We start from the raw sequence: 19,042 nt of genomic DNA on the forward strand, positions 1-19,042 counted from the left end.
GCCAGAGTGAGGGACAGCAGGCCGGGGGCGGGGGCACGGAGGCAGCTCGCGAAAACCCCAAGAACGAGGGGACAGGAGGGAAGCAGACTTTCCCAACCCAGGCGCCAGAGGGGCGTCTCATTTCTACAGCTGCTCCTGACGTCCTACAGGGAAGTCCCCACTGACGGGGCGGTCACCAGGCCTCGCTCAGTGCTGGCAGCAGCGCGGTGCGGACACGCTGGAGCTCCTGGCTGCCTCGCAGCACCGGTCCGGCCCTCGGGCCCCAGTGGCCGCCCTGGGGGCCCCTCGCTCCCGGCTCCTCGCTGAACAAACTTCGTCTCTTCCCTCACTCTCCTGGGTCCGCGGGATTCCATCCCCGAGACAAGAACCTCACTCTCCCGCTTCACTAGCAGCCAGCAGGGCACGCGCCCCCCGAGCCTGGCACATGCTGCACAAGGACACACAGAGAGCCCTGGACGAAGGGTCCGGCTTCAAGAAAATCAGAGAATTAAAAGCAATGCTTATTTTCAGAAAAGTCTGACATTTAGTATGTCGTAGAAAATCACAGAAGTCAAAGGGTGATCTCGCTTTTCACAAGGACTACAGCCACGTGAGGAACGGCACAGCACAGGAAGGACGAACGGACCTTGCCTTCTCCACTTACAAGATGTAGGTGATTATTCCCACAGACCACATGTCCACCTCAGGTCCGTAGGCACAGCCTCTAAGGATTTCAGGTGCTGCGGAAAGAATGAACATCATGTTAAGTCAGACACTAAATTTAACAATTACGTCTCAGTAACAAGCAACATGTAAAAAATTAACAGTAAGTTCGGAACAGCTGTGGAACAAATTTTGTCCCCCCAAACCCAAGGATGAGACTACGAACTCTTACGCCTGTTTTCGTGAGGGAAACTAGTGTGTCTGTGTTGGAGGTGCAGAGCGGTACAGGTAGCGGCTTGCACGGTCCCCAAGGGAACATCGGTCATCAGATGGAGCCGTGTGTGTTGTGAGGGTCCGGCCTTCCTCCCGGGGGGCCTCGGACGCAGGCAGGCAGAGCCGGTCAGCACAGCAGGCGACCATGCCCGAGACCTATCCTGACACCCGGTCTGCCGCGGGGTGGACAAGAGGCAGGGGCCCAGGGGGCACATGTCGGCCAGCAGGCGGACGCCATTGCCAGTCAGTGTGGGACATGGACTGAGAAAAGGGACAGGTGTTCCCGGGGCACAGCCGGCCTGCTCCCATTCGCCCGGCGGCCCTCCCGGCCACGCGAGGGGCCTGTCCTGTGGCACGAGGTGGTCTCCTCCGGGTCTTATGCTGGAGCTGCGGATGCAGACAGCACCTGGCTCCGACAACCGGAGGGGTTACTTGTTTAACTAACAAGGAAGAAAGGGGGAAGGAGCGAGAGCTTCATGATCCACGCACAAACAAGGCTCAGCCCTAGAGCCCGAGTGACCTTCTTCCACTTCGCACAAAGGTGCTGGAGCTGTCCTGGGTCCCCGAGGAAGGAGCTGACCGGCGAGCACCCCTGGGGATGGGCCCGTAGCCCCCTCCCAGCTGGATGCCCCGCTGCGGGCTGGAAGGTCACACTCAGTGCAGGCTGTCAGCGAGCTCCGGAGGGAAGCCACCAGCCACCTCCTGCGGCTTCGGGTCAGACTCAGAGGAAGGCACACAGTGGATTTTCCACCAACGTCTTCCCGTACGAGCCCCCCTCTCCCCGTCCTTATGCAATCAGGATACTCTGTTCCCTGCAGAAATTGTGTGACATAAAATACACGAGCCGCAGGGTCCACACGACTCTTGGTGCGTGCAACCAATGAGTCCGGTGAGAGCATGCAACGCAACGCTCCGGGCAGCACTGCTGCAAGATGCAGCCTCTAAAGACTGGTACCTGGGGCCAAGAAGTTCTTCCCATCTCCAGGCACATTATTCCTAGAAATTTTTCCTCTTAGGATTTAATTACCATAATTAAGAGAAATGCAAGCTCACTGCCAACACCATTCACTCTTGGCAAGTGAGCCTTCCTTCTTCAGGGCAATCCGTAGCCCAACTCGGGTCCTTCGGGCCCCACCACCAACTCCCACTTGCCAAGGCTTCGCTCCTCACAGCTCAGAGGGATCTCTGGCTGGGCTGCACCCGGAGGGCGGCTGCCAGGTCAGGGCACGCACAGCCAGTGTGATGGTCCTTCCCCGCTCAGCGAAGTGCTGGCAAGTCCCACGCTGACGTTTAAACATACAGAAATAATCAGCAAGAATCTTCGCGTTTTCTGGGACTTGTTTTTACCTCTAAAATCTAAGAGGATTAGCTTAGCTACTTCCAAGTTTACTTCGAGCCAGAAGCTGTTAGCCGCTGTGGTACCAGTGAGGGACCGTCAGGGCACTCGGCGTCCACAGCCCGCCACACGCCCACTGCTCCTGGAGGGCCCGCTACGCGGGCTGCCCGTGGGCCCTGTCCTGCTGGCCCCGGCTCTCCAGGGCTTAGGACCCCGCACAGAGGCAGGTGCTCTTTCTGGATTCGCTATGGCTCCCAGTCTGAGGCCCGAAATGAAGTGAACGCCACGGAACAAAATTCTTTCTGAATCCACTCTATGGGGCACCTGGGATTCCTACCTGATGTGGCCATATCTGACCTCCCTCCACAGCACGGGGTGCCACCTTTACCCCCGGGGGCAATTCAGTGTCTTGTAAGGCATTACTGGGCTCCAACACGGGCTGAGTTGTAGTGTGAAGAGCTCAACTTTCCCTGGCTATGTAAACTGAGACAAAAGGAGTATGGAATGTTCTTGCCCTCCATAATAAGTTTCTCTTAAGAGGAATTTATAATATTTACTAATCATAATACAAAATTTAGGTGAAACAAACTAACCATCTAGACCCAATCAGATCCCACTCACAGAAACCTTTAAATCCTTGCTAGTGGACACGACCTTGACTTGAGGACCAGCAGGACACCCTCTGTAATGTATGTGGAGCCTTTCCAAGAGCCCAAAATTTCTAGGATAAATTTCAGGCTCCAGCTAGCAGCACTACAAGTCTCCTAGGTATCAAACGTCCTTGCAGTGGATTCCAATCTGTGATTTTCTTAAGATGAGAAATAGTTGATTACTCCCAACTTCATTCAAGAAAAGACATCAGCTAGTGCACATTTAATGCTGTGAGCACTCCCGCCCGTCTTCCCCATCTGTTCTCACTTCATTGCCAGAACAAACAAACGGACAAACTGAAGCAGGAGAGAAAACCATTTCAAGGTGTGATCCAGTTTTAAACAGGTATTTAAAATAATTTAGAATCATCTTTTCTAAAATAGTCAAGAATCCCTTATTGATTTTTCTGGCTGTCTCCTAAGGAGGTCCTCTTTGTGCCACTTCCTGAACATACCTTCTCCTGCCTGTTGCTCATTACCACTAACTGTACAGAGCCCCCAGCACGCTTCATACTCCAATCTCCAACAGAATAATCTTGCTAAATGGTCTTAGAATTACCAAAATATGCTTCGCTTTTTAAAAAGCAATTTTAAATGAATATAAAATTTATATTAAAAATCCAACTTCAGTGATATTTATTGAGCAACATCTCACTTAGATAGATCACAGGGTGCTTTTTCATAAGATCATGGTACCACTGAAACATTTAGAGACTGGCGATCCATCTATAGACTTGAACGAATTTCACTTTATTAAATAAATTCACCGTAACCAGGTCTAGAAATGGTCCCACGTAAAGAGCACGAGGTGCGGGGGGCGGCATGCTGCTAGGGACCACGGATCCCAGGCTTGCCCCCCTCTCAGAGCCCCAGGAGGAAGGCGGAGGGATGGCTCTGGCCTCTGACTGTACCCGCCTACCTACTGGGCTAAAACGAGAGGGCACTCCTCCTCCTCCTCCTCCTCCTCAGACTTCTTCCAAGCCGCTGCGAGCTGTACACAAAGGACACCTGCAAGGGAGCCTGAAGTGAAGGAGCCCACGGTTCCCTCATTCCCCACTAAGCACATCAGGAACCTAGTACCCCATGCGTGGTGCTGCATGGCATCGGCATCAGGGAGCTGCCGAGGACAAGTCTCCGGCATCGTGGAGCGCACGGTCTGGGGGGTGACTGACCCAGAGAACTGTGTGCGGGGGTGCGGGGTGGAGGGCTGGCAGGGACGGCGCCTCTACTACAGGCCTGGCCTGTACAGGACCAGGGAGGGGGAGGAAAGCGAAGCTGCAAGGGAGACGTGAAGGACCAGAGGAGTCAACGGGCGGGGGGGGGGGGGGGGGGGGAGCGCAGTGGATGAGGAAGGAAAGGGAAACTGGCTTCCTGGAGTCGGCACAGGTGGGGTGGGCAGGGTGCTCTGCCACCGGGAGGCAGCACAGGTGCAGGGTGGGGGCAGGTGGGGCCAGGTGCTCTGGGGACAGGGAGGCAGCCCAGGTACAGGGTGGGGGCGGCCCGTCGGAAGCACGCATGCTGCCCCCTGTCCCTGGCACGCAGCAGCCCAACTGAGTGTTGGGGAGCCGCCTCCGCACCCCGCGATGAGCCGCAACAGGAGCTGGGGAGCACCTCATCCTCCTGTCGCCCTCGGAGCACAGACACCCGCACACCACCGAGCCAGGCTTCTGCAGGCAGCAGGCAGCCTCCCCCGGGCTGCGGACCCAGACCGATGCAGTCGTGCCGCACCCCCCACCCCAGGAACACTCTGCTCAGCCCACGGCCCCGGCCGCCCTTCCGTGCCCCCTCCACCCCGTCTCTGCCTTAGGGTCCTGGTGTGCCTCTCCATCTCGGTCCCGGGGTCTGGGTGAGCCGCTCAGGCTCCACCCTAGTCATGGTGCCGCAGCACCCCAGGACTGACCTAACACCCAGATGGTGGCAGAGCCCACGCTTCTGTCAACAGCCACGTCCCTGCCCCTGAATGTCAAACACACACCATCCTGCCCACGGGTCACCTCCACCTGAAGAGCTAAGCGGCACTGCAACGTCCCCAGGCCCCAGCCCTTGTGCTCCCACAGTCCTTCCCACGTGAACGCTATCCTTCTAGTCAGGGCTCTTGCATCCTCCGTCCTACCTGTTCCCCCCATTGTCACCACTCTCCACCCAACGGCTTCCCTCCTGCCCGAGCGCTGCTGTCCCCTCTATCCAGAATGTTCTCTCCCCAGCATCTGTGTACCTCTCCCAAGTCTGTTCTTCCACTCCCCTTCCCAGTGGGCCTGTGTCGGCAGCCCAGGCCCCCAGCACCCCCATCCTCCTTCCCAAGGCATCACCTATCTGTGTATCGACATCCTCATTTTATTATTTGGCCCCTCCACTTCCAATATGGCATCCTTAAAGGAGAGCCTCTCACCGTGTCATCACTGCACCCCCAGCACCTAGAACAGTGCCTGCTGCACAGCAGGGGCTCAGTGGGCACTTATTACACGAAGAGAGGCCGGCGCAGGCGTGTGACTGGAGCTCCACAGGATCCACCGTGCTCAGGGCAGTGCCAAACCAATCCGCGCACCCCAGGAGGCCCGTTTTCCTCTGGACTGAAGACTTCTGGGACAGCTGACAACAACCTGTAGAGCGGCAGAGGCCTGGTCCGGGGCGGGGGGGACCACAAGACGAGCTCTGGCCTGCCTCGGCGCTCCCACCCCTGGCCCCGGGGCCAGTCTCGGAAGTCCGAAGGCGGCTGAACCCACAGCCTATTCGAGGGAGGAAGAAGGGCCGTGAGTGCCAAAGGGAGATGGGCCCGGGCACGCTTCCCCCGCCCACCCGGCCTCCGCTGCCTGCTTCCCCTCTGTCCCTTGCTGGCCTCACACGACCCCGCGTACACACCCCAGCCTGTCAGGCGTTAGATCACAGTCCCTGCGTTTGACATTTTACTCTGTGCTCCTCTGCTGTTTCTTAGGTTCACTATGAAAAGAAGGTCATCGCTGTGGGTATCTCATCTGTTCTCAGGTGAGACCATCCTCCGGGGGGTTAGATTACCAGTATAATCTGACACTCTGATCTCACCCTAGCTCCTTAGTCCTCTGGAGGTGAACAAAAGTCCATCTCTTAATGTAAGTATTCTGAAAGCTTATACTTTAGATTATTAGACTTACTTCTTTGCCTTCACTTAAATACCCCTACATTGGTCACACACGTGTGTGCTCACGTAGACAAAAATCTGTTCTGTCTCACTCCAGGCTACTGAAACAGTGTCTTTAACTGTGATATAGTGACCAGAATAAGCTATTTCTTTAAGACATAACATGGAACAACATAGGATCATCTCTAATGGGACCCTGGCAAAGGCCAACAGAAAATAAATTCTGAACAGCTTCTAGACCCTCCAAATAGAATTTGGGTAGATAGGTAGAAGTACAAAAGATGAACGTACATAGTTCAATCAACTAAGCTTACAAAATAGAAATCAGGATTAGACAGAGACAGTCTCTAATCTCGCCCTTTCTCAGATTGTCTTCTACTCTAACAGCTTGTTCTTCTTTTCTGCGCTTGGCATGGGCAGGGTGAGCAACCCCGGGCTTCAGGCCTCAAACAGCAAAACCACTCAAGACATCTTGGTAGTAGGAGTGCGCACACTGTGGCCCATCTATCAGGAGCCCTAACCTCATGGATTTGGGGGCGGCGGGGGGTGGGGTGGTTGAGACCTATTTCTTTTCCCAACAAGATGTGGAGAATCTCTTCATGGTCATTTCAGGGCACTACTCGTTGATTTCATTTATCTGGATCACAGATTTTAATTTTCTGGCCTGGAGTTTATTTTCAACTGGGCACATTTCCCAGGAAATAATGAGTATTTGCTTAAACACACAGCATCTGTGATTTTTCTTTTGCAATTCACTTATAGGAGAACCCTCTGTTATTAATAGCCCGGGGTAAAGGTTCTGTGAATGAGACTGAATGGGTGCTTCTCACTTGTGTATTTCCTGACAAATGACAGATGGTATAATACACACAGCCCGTCCCTGAAAAGATGGAATGAGAAAGCCTCCCAGTAAAGGAGGAAACAAGACCCGGTGAACGGGAGGATGACCGGCCCGGAGGTCATCTCACAACGAGCAAGGGAAGGAGCTCACGCCTCTCCTCTCCACCAACTAGTTGGGCTTCAGATGCGTTTTCAGTCAAGTATAAAGTGTCAGTGTGAGTCACGCCTTCTGCAGGGCGATGGGGATTCCCACCAGTCTCGCACTGGGTCTCGTTTCCAACTCATCCTACCAACGGCAGATTCCTCCCCACCGAGTCTTCTCCGAGGAGACACAGCAAACGGATGGCAGAGCTTACAGGTGGTGCAGGGAGAGATGCTAGAACCCAGCGGCCCTCACAGGGGCTTCGGCCTTGCCGATAAACAGTCTACTTGTAAGACAGGCGAACAGAAATATTCATTACTGTGTTAATTTTTAAGTATTTCAACTGTGCATCCTTCCTCCCGTGCCCTGGGGTTTCTGTGACTTGTTTGTCCCTGACTCAGTCTTTCCAGGGTCCTCTGGGTTGTTATACACAGGAGCACCCTAAAAACCCAGCCTCCACCTCTACTCCCACTTTGAGTAAAATTTAGTGTATTTCCTTTGGATCCAGAGTATGTATGAATAAATATATGCCCTATTTACATATAATTTAGACCTTGATCTTGTACCAAGGTCCAAACTTACTTAGTTTTGACTTCCGAGCCTGCCTCTGCCTACACAATAGTAATTCCGCACCTATGTTTAGCACTTGGGAGTCCACAGAGCACTTCTAGTTTCCCTCTCCATCCTTCCTTCTTCCACGCCCAGCTTCCTTTCTGCTTCTCCCCCCTTTACTTATAATATAGCAAATCACTGCTTCCTGGCGAGCCTGTACCCACAGCGCTGCAGCAGGATTATCTGGGTCACATTCGGTCACCCCGTTACTAGCCTCGGGATGGCGTGGGTATCTGCAGGGAAACACGAAGAACAACGGAAACCAAGCCTCCATTAGTAGATGACATGATCTGCAAGATGGGCAGTGACAGGAGTCTGAAGTAGTATTTTTATAATCATTTTATATTTAAAAAAAAAGTAAATGACTGGATGTAGAACAGATCGCATTCATTATGCTGAGAAGCTATTTATGGGAGCGACAGCACCCTGTGTGTAGACTTCTGACAGCAGAAGGACAGGAAAGAGAATTTATAATACTTTCTAATTTGTCTTCTTTTGAACTCTTGTCTCCGTCCAATCCATCTGCCATAATGTCATTATCAAGGTATCTGTGAGATACAGATTTGATTTAAAAATATAATTGCCCTGATTAAGGACCTTGTCAGGACACTATTCTGAATTCCTTGGCCTGCTCTATAGATTCTTTTTAAAAATATGGTCGCTGCTACCTCTCCAAGCGCATCTGTAGTCTCTGTACCGAAGAACCTATGCTGCAGTCGTGTGAAGTCACGGAGCAACCAGCAGGCTGCACGCTGCCAGGGGCCGGCACTTCTCCCCGACTTCTTCGCCTGCCCACGAAGGCCCGTGGCCACCTCTTTCCTTGCTGAACTCAACTTTCCGGGTCCAGCTCACATGCCCTCCTCTCTAAAGACTTCTTTAGGGAGGATCAAGTACCCTCAAGCCTTGAGCTGAGATAAACGGAGAAGCTATCCTAACAAACTGGTTTACTGGATATGGCCGTTTCTTCCTAAATAGCCCATGAAGTCCTTGAGGACAAGACCATATGGCTCTCCCTCCTGTCATCTCGGAGCCTAACACGGCGTCTGCGAGACGTTCACTGTTCGTTTTACCAATGAGTGGATCATTCCCTCCCAGAATGACTGCTCCGTGTGCTGCAACAAAGAACTGTTCTTATCACTATTACCAAAGACACTGAGAGGACGCGGCCATCTGGTCATCACAGCAGGGGCCCTGAAGGATGGCTAGAGGACTGGCTCGCCCCAACCTCCCGCTACAGGGCTGCAAATTCTCGGGCAGCAGCTCCAGCCTACCTACCTCTTTGGGACACTGTCTGCTACCACATGATGATCACTAAACTGCCCACCAGCTTCCTTTTGGGAAGTCCTTACTGTGCTCTATCACTCTTCTGTCAATTCTCGTTCAAAGCTTCTACCGACTGTGGTCAGCAGTGAGAGCTCACAAACGGGCAACCTTGCTTGGTACGTGGTACTAAATTCGGGGTTCCTTTTTTTTCTTCTTAAGTCTTGGAGATAGGGAGGCACGAAAGAAATACAGGAGGACGATAAATAAGGACACACAAATTAGAGAAAGGGGAAATATCTACGGCACCATCAGAAGGAAAGGGTCGGGGAGAGGGTGTCAGCTAACAGTTCTAAGGAAAATATATTTAAAAAACCCCAGAACAACAACAACAACAAAACAAAACAAGAGGATGCCGACAGGGAACATGGTGCAGTTCAGTGGGTTCTTTTCTAGGACTGGGAATCCTCCTCTTATTAAGTCTGTGGTAGAGCTAGTGAGCTGTCTGATGCAATACTCATATTGGGAGACGACCCTGAATTCACTTGGGGGCCCAGCATGTCTAGCCAAACGACACAGCGTACAGGAGGTAACCAAGGACTGGCCAATAAGTGTCGGTGGAAGTGACATGGAGCTTTAGCAAGTCTATTTAATAGTGAAAAGGTACATTCTTGTCCCCCCTTCCTCTTGTAGAACGCAGATGTAATGAGTGATTTCCAGCAGCCATTCTGGCCCCTGAGGAAGCATGCTAAAGAATGCTAGAGCGAGATAGGAAAGGTCTGGGTGAGAGAAAGCAACTTCTATCTTGTTCAAGCTACCGTTACTTGGAGTTTTCTGAATTTATCAGTTGAAAAACTACTCTCGTTGTCAAGGAGTTTAAGATCCAGAACAAGAATATTTGGCACAATGTAAAGATTTAATAGAAAGATAGGTTATACTTAATTCTGTGTAATTACTTGGGTTTACGGACAATTGAGAAACAAGGAAATAATATTTTCGATTCACTAGGGAAACTAATGAGTTAAAAGCAAACTTACAAAATATTTATGTGACTAAGGAAACATGGAGAAAGATGAAGGAGAATGCATAAGACTATTAAGAGTGATTACATATGCTTGGATTTTTACATCTTACAATGATCAAGTCATACTTTGAGATTTAAAACACTAAAATAAAAAACATTTTAGGGGCACCTGGCTGGCTCCGCATGTGACTCTTGATCTTGGGGTCATGAGTTTGAGCCTTACATTGGGTTTAGAGATTACTTAAAAATAAAAGCTTTGAAAAAACATTTTAAGCTATAAACAATAACTGGTAAATATTTCTATGAAGGAAAGATGTATTGATTTTTATCTATATTGCTTTTTTGAGGAGGGAGTTCTGTAAATCTGTTTTTAGGACGTTGGCTACATGAATTCTCATCTCTGGCCCACTAACAACTACACAGGGAATCTTGGGAAAGTCATGCTCTGGAACGCAAAATAAGAATGTTAGTAAGTGAACTTTACAGCTTCTTCTAGTAGTACAGTTCTGTGAATGTAATCACATATTTGCTTCAGTGGATATCTAACTGTGCCTTCTACAGGCTGATGTCAAAACGAGTCAGTTATGCGGTTCTCAGGTGTGAGGACTGTCACACGTTCCATGTCCAGAGACTGGGGCCCTTGGTGGGGACCCCGCCTCAGGCCCTTGTCTTAGTAGGGCTAGGTGCATGGCTTCAGTGAGGACGGACTAGGGACTATGTTGTCCTAAATGCTGTCTGAACTCCTCACACACCTTCCCAAATAAAAGCAGGTAAGGAAAGTGACTGAGGGCTCACCGTCCTACTTCCAACCACAAACAAAGCTATTTCCCTGCCCTCTTCCTTGGTAACTGTCCTTCTACCCCAGAGTGGGTTCAAGAGGAGCTACTGCCCCAAAGAGAGGTGCAGAGCACCCAGTGCTTACCCCTTGGGGCTCCCTCTTTCCCTCTTTTCCTAAGAGGGGTGCCCTCAAACCGACATCATTGAACCCTTCATGCAGAAGTGGTCTGCGTGTCATTTCTATATGCCTTCCTCATGGACACTTGCATCATATTGTAAGTGTTTTAAAACACTTATTTTTATCTTTTACAGAGAGAGAAAGTGGGGGGAGAGGCAGAGGATAAGGGAGTGGGAAAATCCCAAGCATGGTCCCCGCTAAACGTGGAGCCCGATGTGCGGCTCAACCCTACGACCCTGAGATCATGACCTGAATTGAAATCAAGAGTCAGACGCCTAACCGACTATGCCACCCAGGAGCCCCCACACGGTAAACACTTTAGAGATATTAGGAGTTAAGAAATTAAATCACTAAACAAAAATAGATTTCCAATAGCAATAAAAGTAAACATCAGTATTAAAGAGCATACCACAGTAGCCTGGGGTTCCACACACTGTCTTCATGAGTACTTGATGTTCCACAATCTTAGAGAGTCCAAAATCAGCTAACAACACAAGAGAAAAATTTAGTGAATCAGGTCTTTTCTCAGCTTTTATGAGATGACAGACACTTCTGTTACTTAAAATGGAACAGACTAATTTGTTTTTGTATCTGATGACGGGCAGATATAGAAGGGGACCACTCATCTGGGAGAGGAAACTGAAAAATAATAATAATTCCAATCTTGCTTTAAATTGGAGAAAAATATGACTCCCAAATACATTTTATGCTCTTCTCTATAATTCCTAGTTTTTAGCAAATAAGCTGTTTCTTCTTGAAGCAACAGTTGCATTTTGTCTAATTTATGAAACAGTAACTCTAAGGTACAATTGGTAATGCACCGGAAGAGATCAAAATAAAAATTAGGCTTTTGTGAATGTCACAGACATGAACAGAAATAGCAAAAGGTTCATTCTGCTTCAAAATAAAGTCATTCCTTAGTATATCTCACGGAAAAGGATTTACTTTCAGATGAGGAATACGATGTTTTGTTTTGTTTTGTTTTGTTTTGTTTCCAAATATCCTCTTTATTTATTCCTCAGAATATTACTCCGGTAAAACATCACCCAGAGTTGCTACCATTATGGTCTCCTTGCTGGGCTACATCTCTTTCGCTCAGGAAACATCAGGAAACAGTTCAAGGCCATTCTTCAAGAGAGGCAGGTACAGAATTGATGCCATTTTAGACTTCAAAGATAAACCCACATTTCCACGGAGGTGCTGATCCTTATCAGTGAAAGCGGCAGGAAGTCCTTCAGAAAGAAAGCCTCTCCTGTCTAAATTAGTATCTGTCCATCCATTTAAAGACATTTCTTTAAGGATAAAATCTTTGAAAGTGATGTCAAAGGAAATGGAAGTCTCCCTGCTGTTCCCTGCCTTTCAGGACTGATTACAAGAACAAGCTGGCTGCCTGGCAGGACTTGGGTATGTATTTTTTTTTTCTTTGGGTTCTTGCATTCATAAAGCACATTATGTTGTCTGGGCTCTTCCATGATATGTATAACTTAATTTTCAAAGGTGTTAACCCTTCTAATGCAGCGAACTTAGCAGATTAACATTATACAGGCCAGTGGCAAAAGAGCAAAGCCCTTCAGAGGATTTAACACAGATTCTGCTAAGGAGAACGCCTGTAAAATAAGTTCTTTTATTATTATTTCCAAATGAAAAGACAGGGAAAGTAACATTTAGTATACTTTTTTCTAAAATGTCGATTTAAAGAACTCTTTGAATAGTTTGGAATTTCACAAAGTTCACCTTTGTAGTTCTTCAAAATTCTTACTGGGAGAAAAAACAAGGTTCCCAGAGTCAAATAAGGTTTGGGAAAAAGCCTCAGAATGTACTAATTTAGATGTCAGTTCACAAATTAGTAGTACTTTTAAAGTTTTGGGAAGTCCTAAGGAAATAAAATCTTGTTTAAGTTGGCATTTCCTAACTTATTTGACCAACCTTAGCACTTCCACAAACCTACTGCCACTTCCCTCAAAGGAAATTATAGTATTTTACGCTTGCGCACTCAGCTGAGGAACCAGCATTCTAGGGAGGGCACTCTGGGAAAGACAGATCTCAGTTATCTCTGTTCATATAAACAAGTGAGTCAGATCCTAAATTCACTGATATGTACTAAGCATTTTGTGTCAAAGTCCTTGAGTATCTAAAATTAAGCTCCAACTAATTTATGTGATAAAAAGTAACAAAAAAAGAGATTATATTATCTGTGATTTTTCTTCTGTATAAATTTATCTACAAAATACACCATCACCTTCTGAAGTCCCTGTGATTTCTAAGAGCTATGTTTCCTTTATGTCCCAACCTGGAGCACCAATTTCCAGGCACTGATTCCAGGTTAATATATCAGGAAAGAACACAGACCTCCAAAAACAATGCATTATTCCTTTACAGACATCAACTATCCAAGGAAGTTAAATGGAGACAAAACTGGATGAACAATATTTTAAAATTCCACGGAATAAATTTCTTCTGCTACAGGAAAGGGGTCATAAGATTTCCGGAAATGTCCTCACCGATTTTTAGTGGTGCATCTGGGGCTGGAGTAGCATAGAGAAGATTCTCTGGTTTGAGATCACGATGGACAATCCCATTTTCATGTAGGTACTAAATAGGGAACATAATAAATTAACATTCCAGTAACTGTATTTATGGTTCCAACATTTATGTTTAATCTTTTCAGAACTAGAATAATCTTTACTATGTGATATGATTCAACCACACATGCATATGATGATTTAAAAATAAACACCATTTAGGAAAATACTATTCATAATTCAAGAACAGCTTATATACAGTTACCTAAAAGTGAAATACAGTTTAATGTGCATAAAATCAACTGCCAGAAATAAAATATTTGCTCCTCAGAGAATATTAGTTGCGATTCTCTTCATGCATATTAACGTATCAGTTCAAATCTGCTAATTATTATATTAAGTCAAGGTTCTGTATATGCAAATTTGTCTGGCTTATTATCTGAAAAGTATCATTGTATGTGTCATCCTAGAAGCTCCCAACCATAGCGAAGACTTTATAATTACTGTTTGAACAAGAATTTTAGATGGGAGTAATTATTATAGAGGACGATCCTTAATAGGATAAATATTGTTTAAAGGTGATGAATGGGGCAGCCCGGGTGGCTCAGTGGTTTAGCACCGCCTTCAGCCCCGGGTGTGATCCTGGAGACCCGGGATCGAGTCCCGCTTAAGGCTCCCTGCATGGAACCTGCTTCTCCCCCTGCCTGTGTCTCTGCCTCTCTCTCTCTCTCTCTCTCTCTCTGTGTGTGTGTCTTTCATGAATAAATAAATAAAATCTTAAAAAAAAAATAAAGATGATGAATGCTCTCTTAGGCCTTTCTCAGGATTAGTAAATCCAACTATCAATACCTAGTGGCATATCTGAGATGATCTTATGGAATGCCTGTAGCAACCCTATTCATTTTATTATATTTTAAGTTATTTTATAAATCACGTGTTATCACCATGTAATATCCTCTCACTGTGAATGTGGAAGTCCTACCTGATCCTGCTTCCCCTCGTCTCAGACCCTCTCCAAAAGTAATTACTCATCACTATGAAGTGGTTTGCAAGTTTTTCTATCAATTCACAAATATGAATATATGTATGCAAGGAGATACTCCTGATTTTTCCATTTTCTTACATAAATGTAGGATTACTATTTTCGACACTGCTTTTTTTTTCATTTAACAATATGGCTTTGAAACCTTTCCCACAAATCACTACAGTTTATTCTACTTAACAGTTGCATCCATTTTGTTGGATGCATCGTAATTTATTTTGCTAGTCCCTTTCTGATTAACAGTCAAGTTTTTAAAAATTACAAATAATGCAGTAATAAGTCTTCTAGCACTTGGGTATTTGGGTGTTTTTGCTAGTGTTTCTCTAGGACAGGCAGCTGGAAGCAGGTCTGGTGGGGTCAAAAGGCATATTTTAAATTCTTACATATGTTGCAAAATCATTCTCCTAAAAGACTCCATCAATATTTACTCACACAAACAATGTGTTTGTTTTCCTGACATCTTCACCAAATCTGTACTTTTAACTTTTGTGGAGCTACAGTGTAAACACTGCATCTTAAGTTTGGTTTAGTTTGTCTTTTCCTGATTACTGCTATAGTACATGCCTTTTGGTTTTCCTCTTGCATCAACTCCCCATTTATATTCTTTGCCCAATTTTCTGTTGAGGTTAAAAGAAAAAACTGCTGGGGCACTTCAGTTTTTCTCCTTTTCAGTCTAGGGGAGGGAAGAAGTCTTTTGTTTCTCTGCAAGGCAAGTAAGAGAAGTGGGCAGGGCAGAGGTCACAGTGTGTGGGGCCTGCCGGGTGTCACTCAGTGGTCTGGGGACAGGGAGTCATATGCAGCTCACCTGAGAAAAACAGAAGGTTTGGGTGGAGACGTCAGGGACAGGGTGTCAGGCTGCTGCTGACCGGGGCTGCGGGCAGCTCGCGGGCTCGGGGGTGCGTGGGGGGCCAGACGGAGGCCCTGGGCCTGCTGCCTGCTGGGGCTGCGCCACCTGGTCGCGGGCTCGCCGGGAGGAGGCGGGGGGGCACCGGGAGGAGGCGGCAGGGCTCCTGGCAGTCGCAGGTGCCGAGGCCGCGCTGGTGGAAGGAAGAGGTTCCCAGGGGCTCCCCGAGCGCAGCCCGCGAGAACCCACGGGGCCCGCGCCTCCCCCTGCAGGGTCATGGCCTCGACCCCCGGGCGAGTCCGGGCAGCTCCGCGGCGTGGAGCGTGACAGTCCCGGGAGCAGCCGGGCCGCGGGCCACAGGCCACGGAAGGTGGCGGGAGGACCCGGCACGCGGGGCCGCACACGCGGGCTCTGCCGGCGAAGGCCAGGGGGGCCCAGGCTCGGGCCGCAGCCCGTCGCAGTCGGCCGGGCGCTGGGAACAGCAACCCGCGCGGCAGTGCCCGGGGCCCCCGAGCGCCGGCCCCGCAGGGACTGGTTACACGGGCTGAGCACCGGCCCGAGCACCGGCCTGGCCTTCCGGGACAGAAGCCGGAGTTTGCTGTTCTAAGTCCAAACTAAGACAAAACAAAACTAAACGACACCATGGGGCACTCCACAGAGGAGAGCTGGGCCAGAGAGCAGGAGAAAAATTTGAGGGAAAATAACACACTAAGGAGGAACATATTTTTTTTTTTTTTTTTTTAGGAGGAACATATTTAAAAACAAAATAAAGCAATGAAATCACGAAGGTCACGATCCTGGCTTTTAGACACATAGGCAGAAATTGAGAAATGAGATCATTTGCTATAAATTCTTGCTGTAGAGAGATTATTAAAAGTTGACATATAGTCCTTCCGCGTGGTTGCTGAGAACTCTGAAGCAAACAAGTGGTGAATACAATTTGGAAAGGACTTGGGGAGAATAAGTAACGAATTTTCTCAACCTGTAATGGCATCTAATTCAGCTGTAGAAATTGACAATGAAAGTGATAATTCTTCTGGTAGCAGCTTATTTAAGACTCAGTGTGTCCCTTACTCACCAAAACAGGGGCAAAGAAACCCTATTAGAGAGTTTGTTCGTTCTTCTGGAGGTGTTGAAGCAAGGGATTCATCTAGTGACTCCTCTTTTGAACCAAGACCACTGACTTTAAAAGCTATTTTTGAAAGATTCAAAAAAAAGAAACGTAAAAAGAGGAAATATAAGCCAAAAGAAAGACCAAGGGGAAGACCAGAAGGAAGAAAAACCACTAGACGCTCCCAAATAAATAAGAAACAAGTTAAAGACAAAGGATCTGGGTTCCCATTTTTAGAATCTGAGAATGTAAAAAAGCCATTACCATGGAGAAAGATTTTAAGCTTTGAGCAAGCGGTGGCAAGAGGATTTTTCAACTACCTTGAAAAATTGAAGTATGAATACTATCTCAAGGAATCCTTGAAACAAATGAATGTTGGTGAAGATTTAGAAAGGGAAGATTTTGACAGTCGTAGATACAAATACTTGGATGATGATGGATCTCTCTCTCCTATTGAAGAGTCAGAAACAGTGGAAGAGGCTGCAACAACTCTTGAAAATGATGATGGGTGTGATATCAAATTGGTGGACAATAATGAATTCATAGTAAGTTCTGAAATACCAAAGAAAATGAATCTGTATTTAGGACAAGAGGAATATACTGAAGAAGCTGCTTCATCTAAAAAGAGAGCATCAAAATCCAAAAACATGGGACAGAGGATAGAATGGTCTGAAAAGGAAGAGATAGGAATATGAATATTAAGGCTTTTCACTTGAAAACAGTGTCTGGACTTAAAGGTATTGGCGTATCCCAACAATCTGTACAGTTCTAGGGTGTGATAGTTTAGGGGTGAATACGATTTGAACTCATTCATGTTTAGAGGATGTTTGAGAACCAGGAAGATCATTTATCTGTTTAGACCCTAAATGGGGCTCTAAAGAAGTTGGACCTCAAAGATTACAGTGGGGAGTTTTTGAAGTATGTCCATATTCAAGTGGAGATCCAAGAAGACCTCTGGACAGTGACGGCTGTGGATTGAACAAAAGTTTGTTTTAAAAGTGCTATTTTGAAGATCATCACTCTGGCTTTGGTGGAACTATGGTGATTGGCGGCCGAAGGAATCACATGTCAAATATCTTAAATAAAAATTTTATTAACCTTGTCAAATATCTTAAATAAAAATTTATTAATTTAAAAAAAAAGTTGACATATAATCACATACACATTTGGTAGGAGACGTTTACATGTATTTGACTGACAAAACGGAAGGAGTCACTCTTTTATTTTTGCTTGGACCCACTGATTGTCTTTAAACAACAGTGAGTATTTTTACCTTTTACAGTATCTCACGCTAGAAGGCCAAGCAAAAAGGAAAACGTGGTATATGACCTTTTGTCTTCCCCCCAAGAAAATACGATTGTTAGAAGCTGCAACACTTTCAGAGCCCCAGTTCTCAAACGTCTTGCTCTCAGGACCCCTTTATAGTAAAAAAGAATATTGAGAACCTCCAAGAGCTTTTGCTTACATGAGTTCTATCTAACCTTAGTTACTATGTTAATGGTTAAAACTGAGAAATTAAAAAAATACACTTTATTTTTAAAAAGCAATAAACTCATGATATAGTAACAAATATTTTCTAATAAAAATATAACTATTTTCTAAAACAAAAAAAGTAACAAGTGCTGTTTTGTTGTTGTTTTTAAGTTTTAGAAATTTCTTTGATTTCTTGTTTAATATATTCTCCGATCTGCTTCTGTGTTGCCTATTGTAAAATCACACACGATACAGACCCTGGAAAATTCCATCGTACTTTCCTAAGTGAAAGGAAATTCCTTCATATTATGACAAAACAGTTTTGACCTCACAGACCCTCTGAAAGGAGGGTCTCGGGGACCCTTCAGGAATCCTTAGACTATACTTTGTAAGCTTCTTAGAGCATCTGAAGACATAACAAAGGCAGTTTAAGAGCTGAATAACACGCACACTGCCCTTTATTTTCAGACTGGGTTTTAAATGACATGCACACCTCTAACCTCATCAAGAGGTTAGATCATATCAAGATCACCCAAGATCACTCTACACAGAAAAGTGGAGAAAAGGAAACTGAGGGGGGAGATGCCCATCAAAATTATGTACTCATGGGAAATTGTACAAATACATTTTATAATATCGTATCAGTGACGTAGAACTGATTAAGAAATACCCAATTTTGAAGAAAGAGACCCTATCACGATATTGTTGATCTTAGCTACAGATTAAACCATGGGGATTCATCACAAGTAGACAAAAGGAGAGGAAAAATTGAGAAATGAGATAATTGGTTATTCTACAATAAACCAAGGGTTGAAAATAATCATAAAGTTAACCAGAGATAAGCAAGGAAACATTAAAAACTAAAAGGCCATTTTGGAAGATCTCTAAAACCTAACAATTTAGTGGAGAAAGAAATAATAAATCTGACAACTGTAGCATCTAACTACTGAATCTTGACTAATCGTAACTTTTAATAAAGAAACTGGAGGAGTAAATAACCAGTTGCATACGAATTTAATTAAAACCTTAAGGAATAAAAAGAAGAAGAAAAAGGGGGCAGAAAAGGAAGAGGCAGGGAAGCACAATTAATTTGCTGGCTCAATTTTTTTAAAGTATATTATCTTTCAAGAAAAAAGCATAAAGGGGATCCCTGGGTGGCTCAGCGGTTTAGCATCTGCCTTTGGGTCAGGGCGTGATTCTG

The 19,042-nt window shown here is 46.4% G+C and overlaps 1 protein-coding gene and 1 pseudogene across 3 annotated transcripts in view; one reads left to right on the forward strand and one right to left on the reverse strand.

Annotated features, from left to right (window-relative positions):
- CAMK4 (calcium/calmodulin dependent protein kinase IV) overlaps positions 1-19,042 on the reverse strand; it is a 197,157-nt gene that overhangs the window by 13,867 nt on the left and 164,248 nt on the right. For all 3 annotated transcript variants that reach the window (XM_072736585.1, XM_072736586.1, XM_072736583.1), the window contains 3 exons: positions 13,351-13,441; positions 11,259-11,333; positions 644-719 (listed from right to left, as the gene is read on the reverse strand). In XM_072736585.1, coding sequence (XP_072592686.1) covers positions 644-719; positions 11,259-11,333; positions 13,351-13,441 — 242 coding nt within the window. The remainder of the gene's footprint in view (positions 1-643; positions 720-11,258; positions 11,334-13,350; positions 13,442-19,042) is intronic.
- On the forward strand, positions 16,149-17,495 carry LOC140595418 (TATA box-binding protein-associated factor RNA polymerase I subunit D pseudogene; annotated as a pseudogene).

This window comes from Vulpes vulpes, chromosome 14 (genome assembly GCF_048418805.1).
Source record: "Vulpes vulpes isolate BD-2025 chromosome 14, VulVul3, whole genome shotgun sequence".
In the NCBI taxonomy this organism is placed as follows: domain Eukaryota; kingdom Metazoa; phylum Chordata; class Mammalia; order Carnivora; family Canidae; genus Vulpes; species Vulpes vulpes.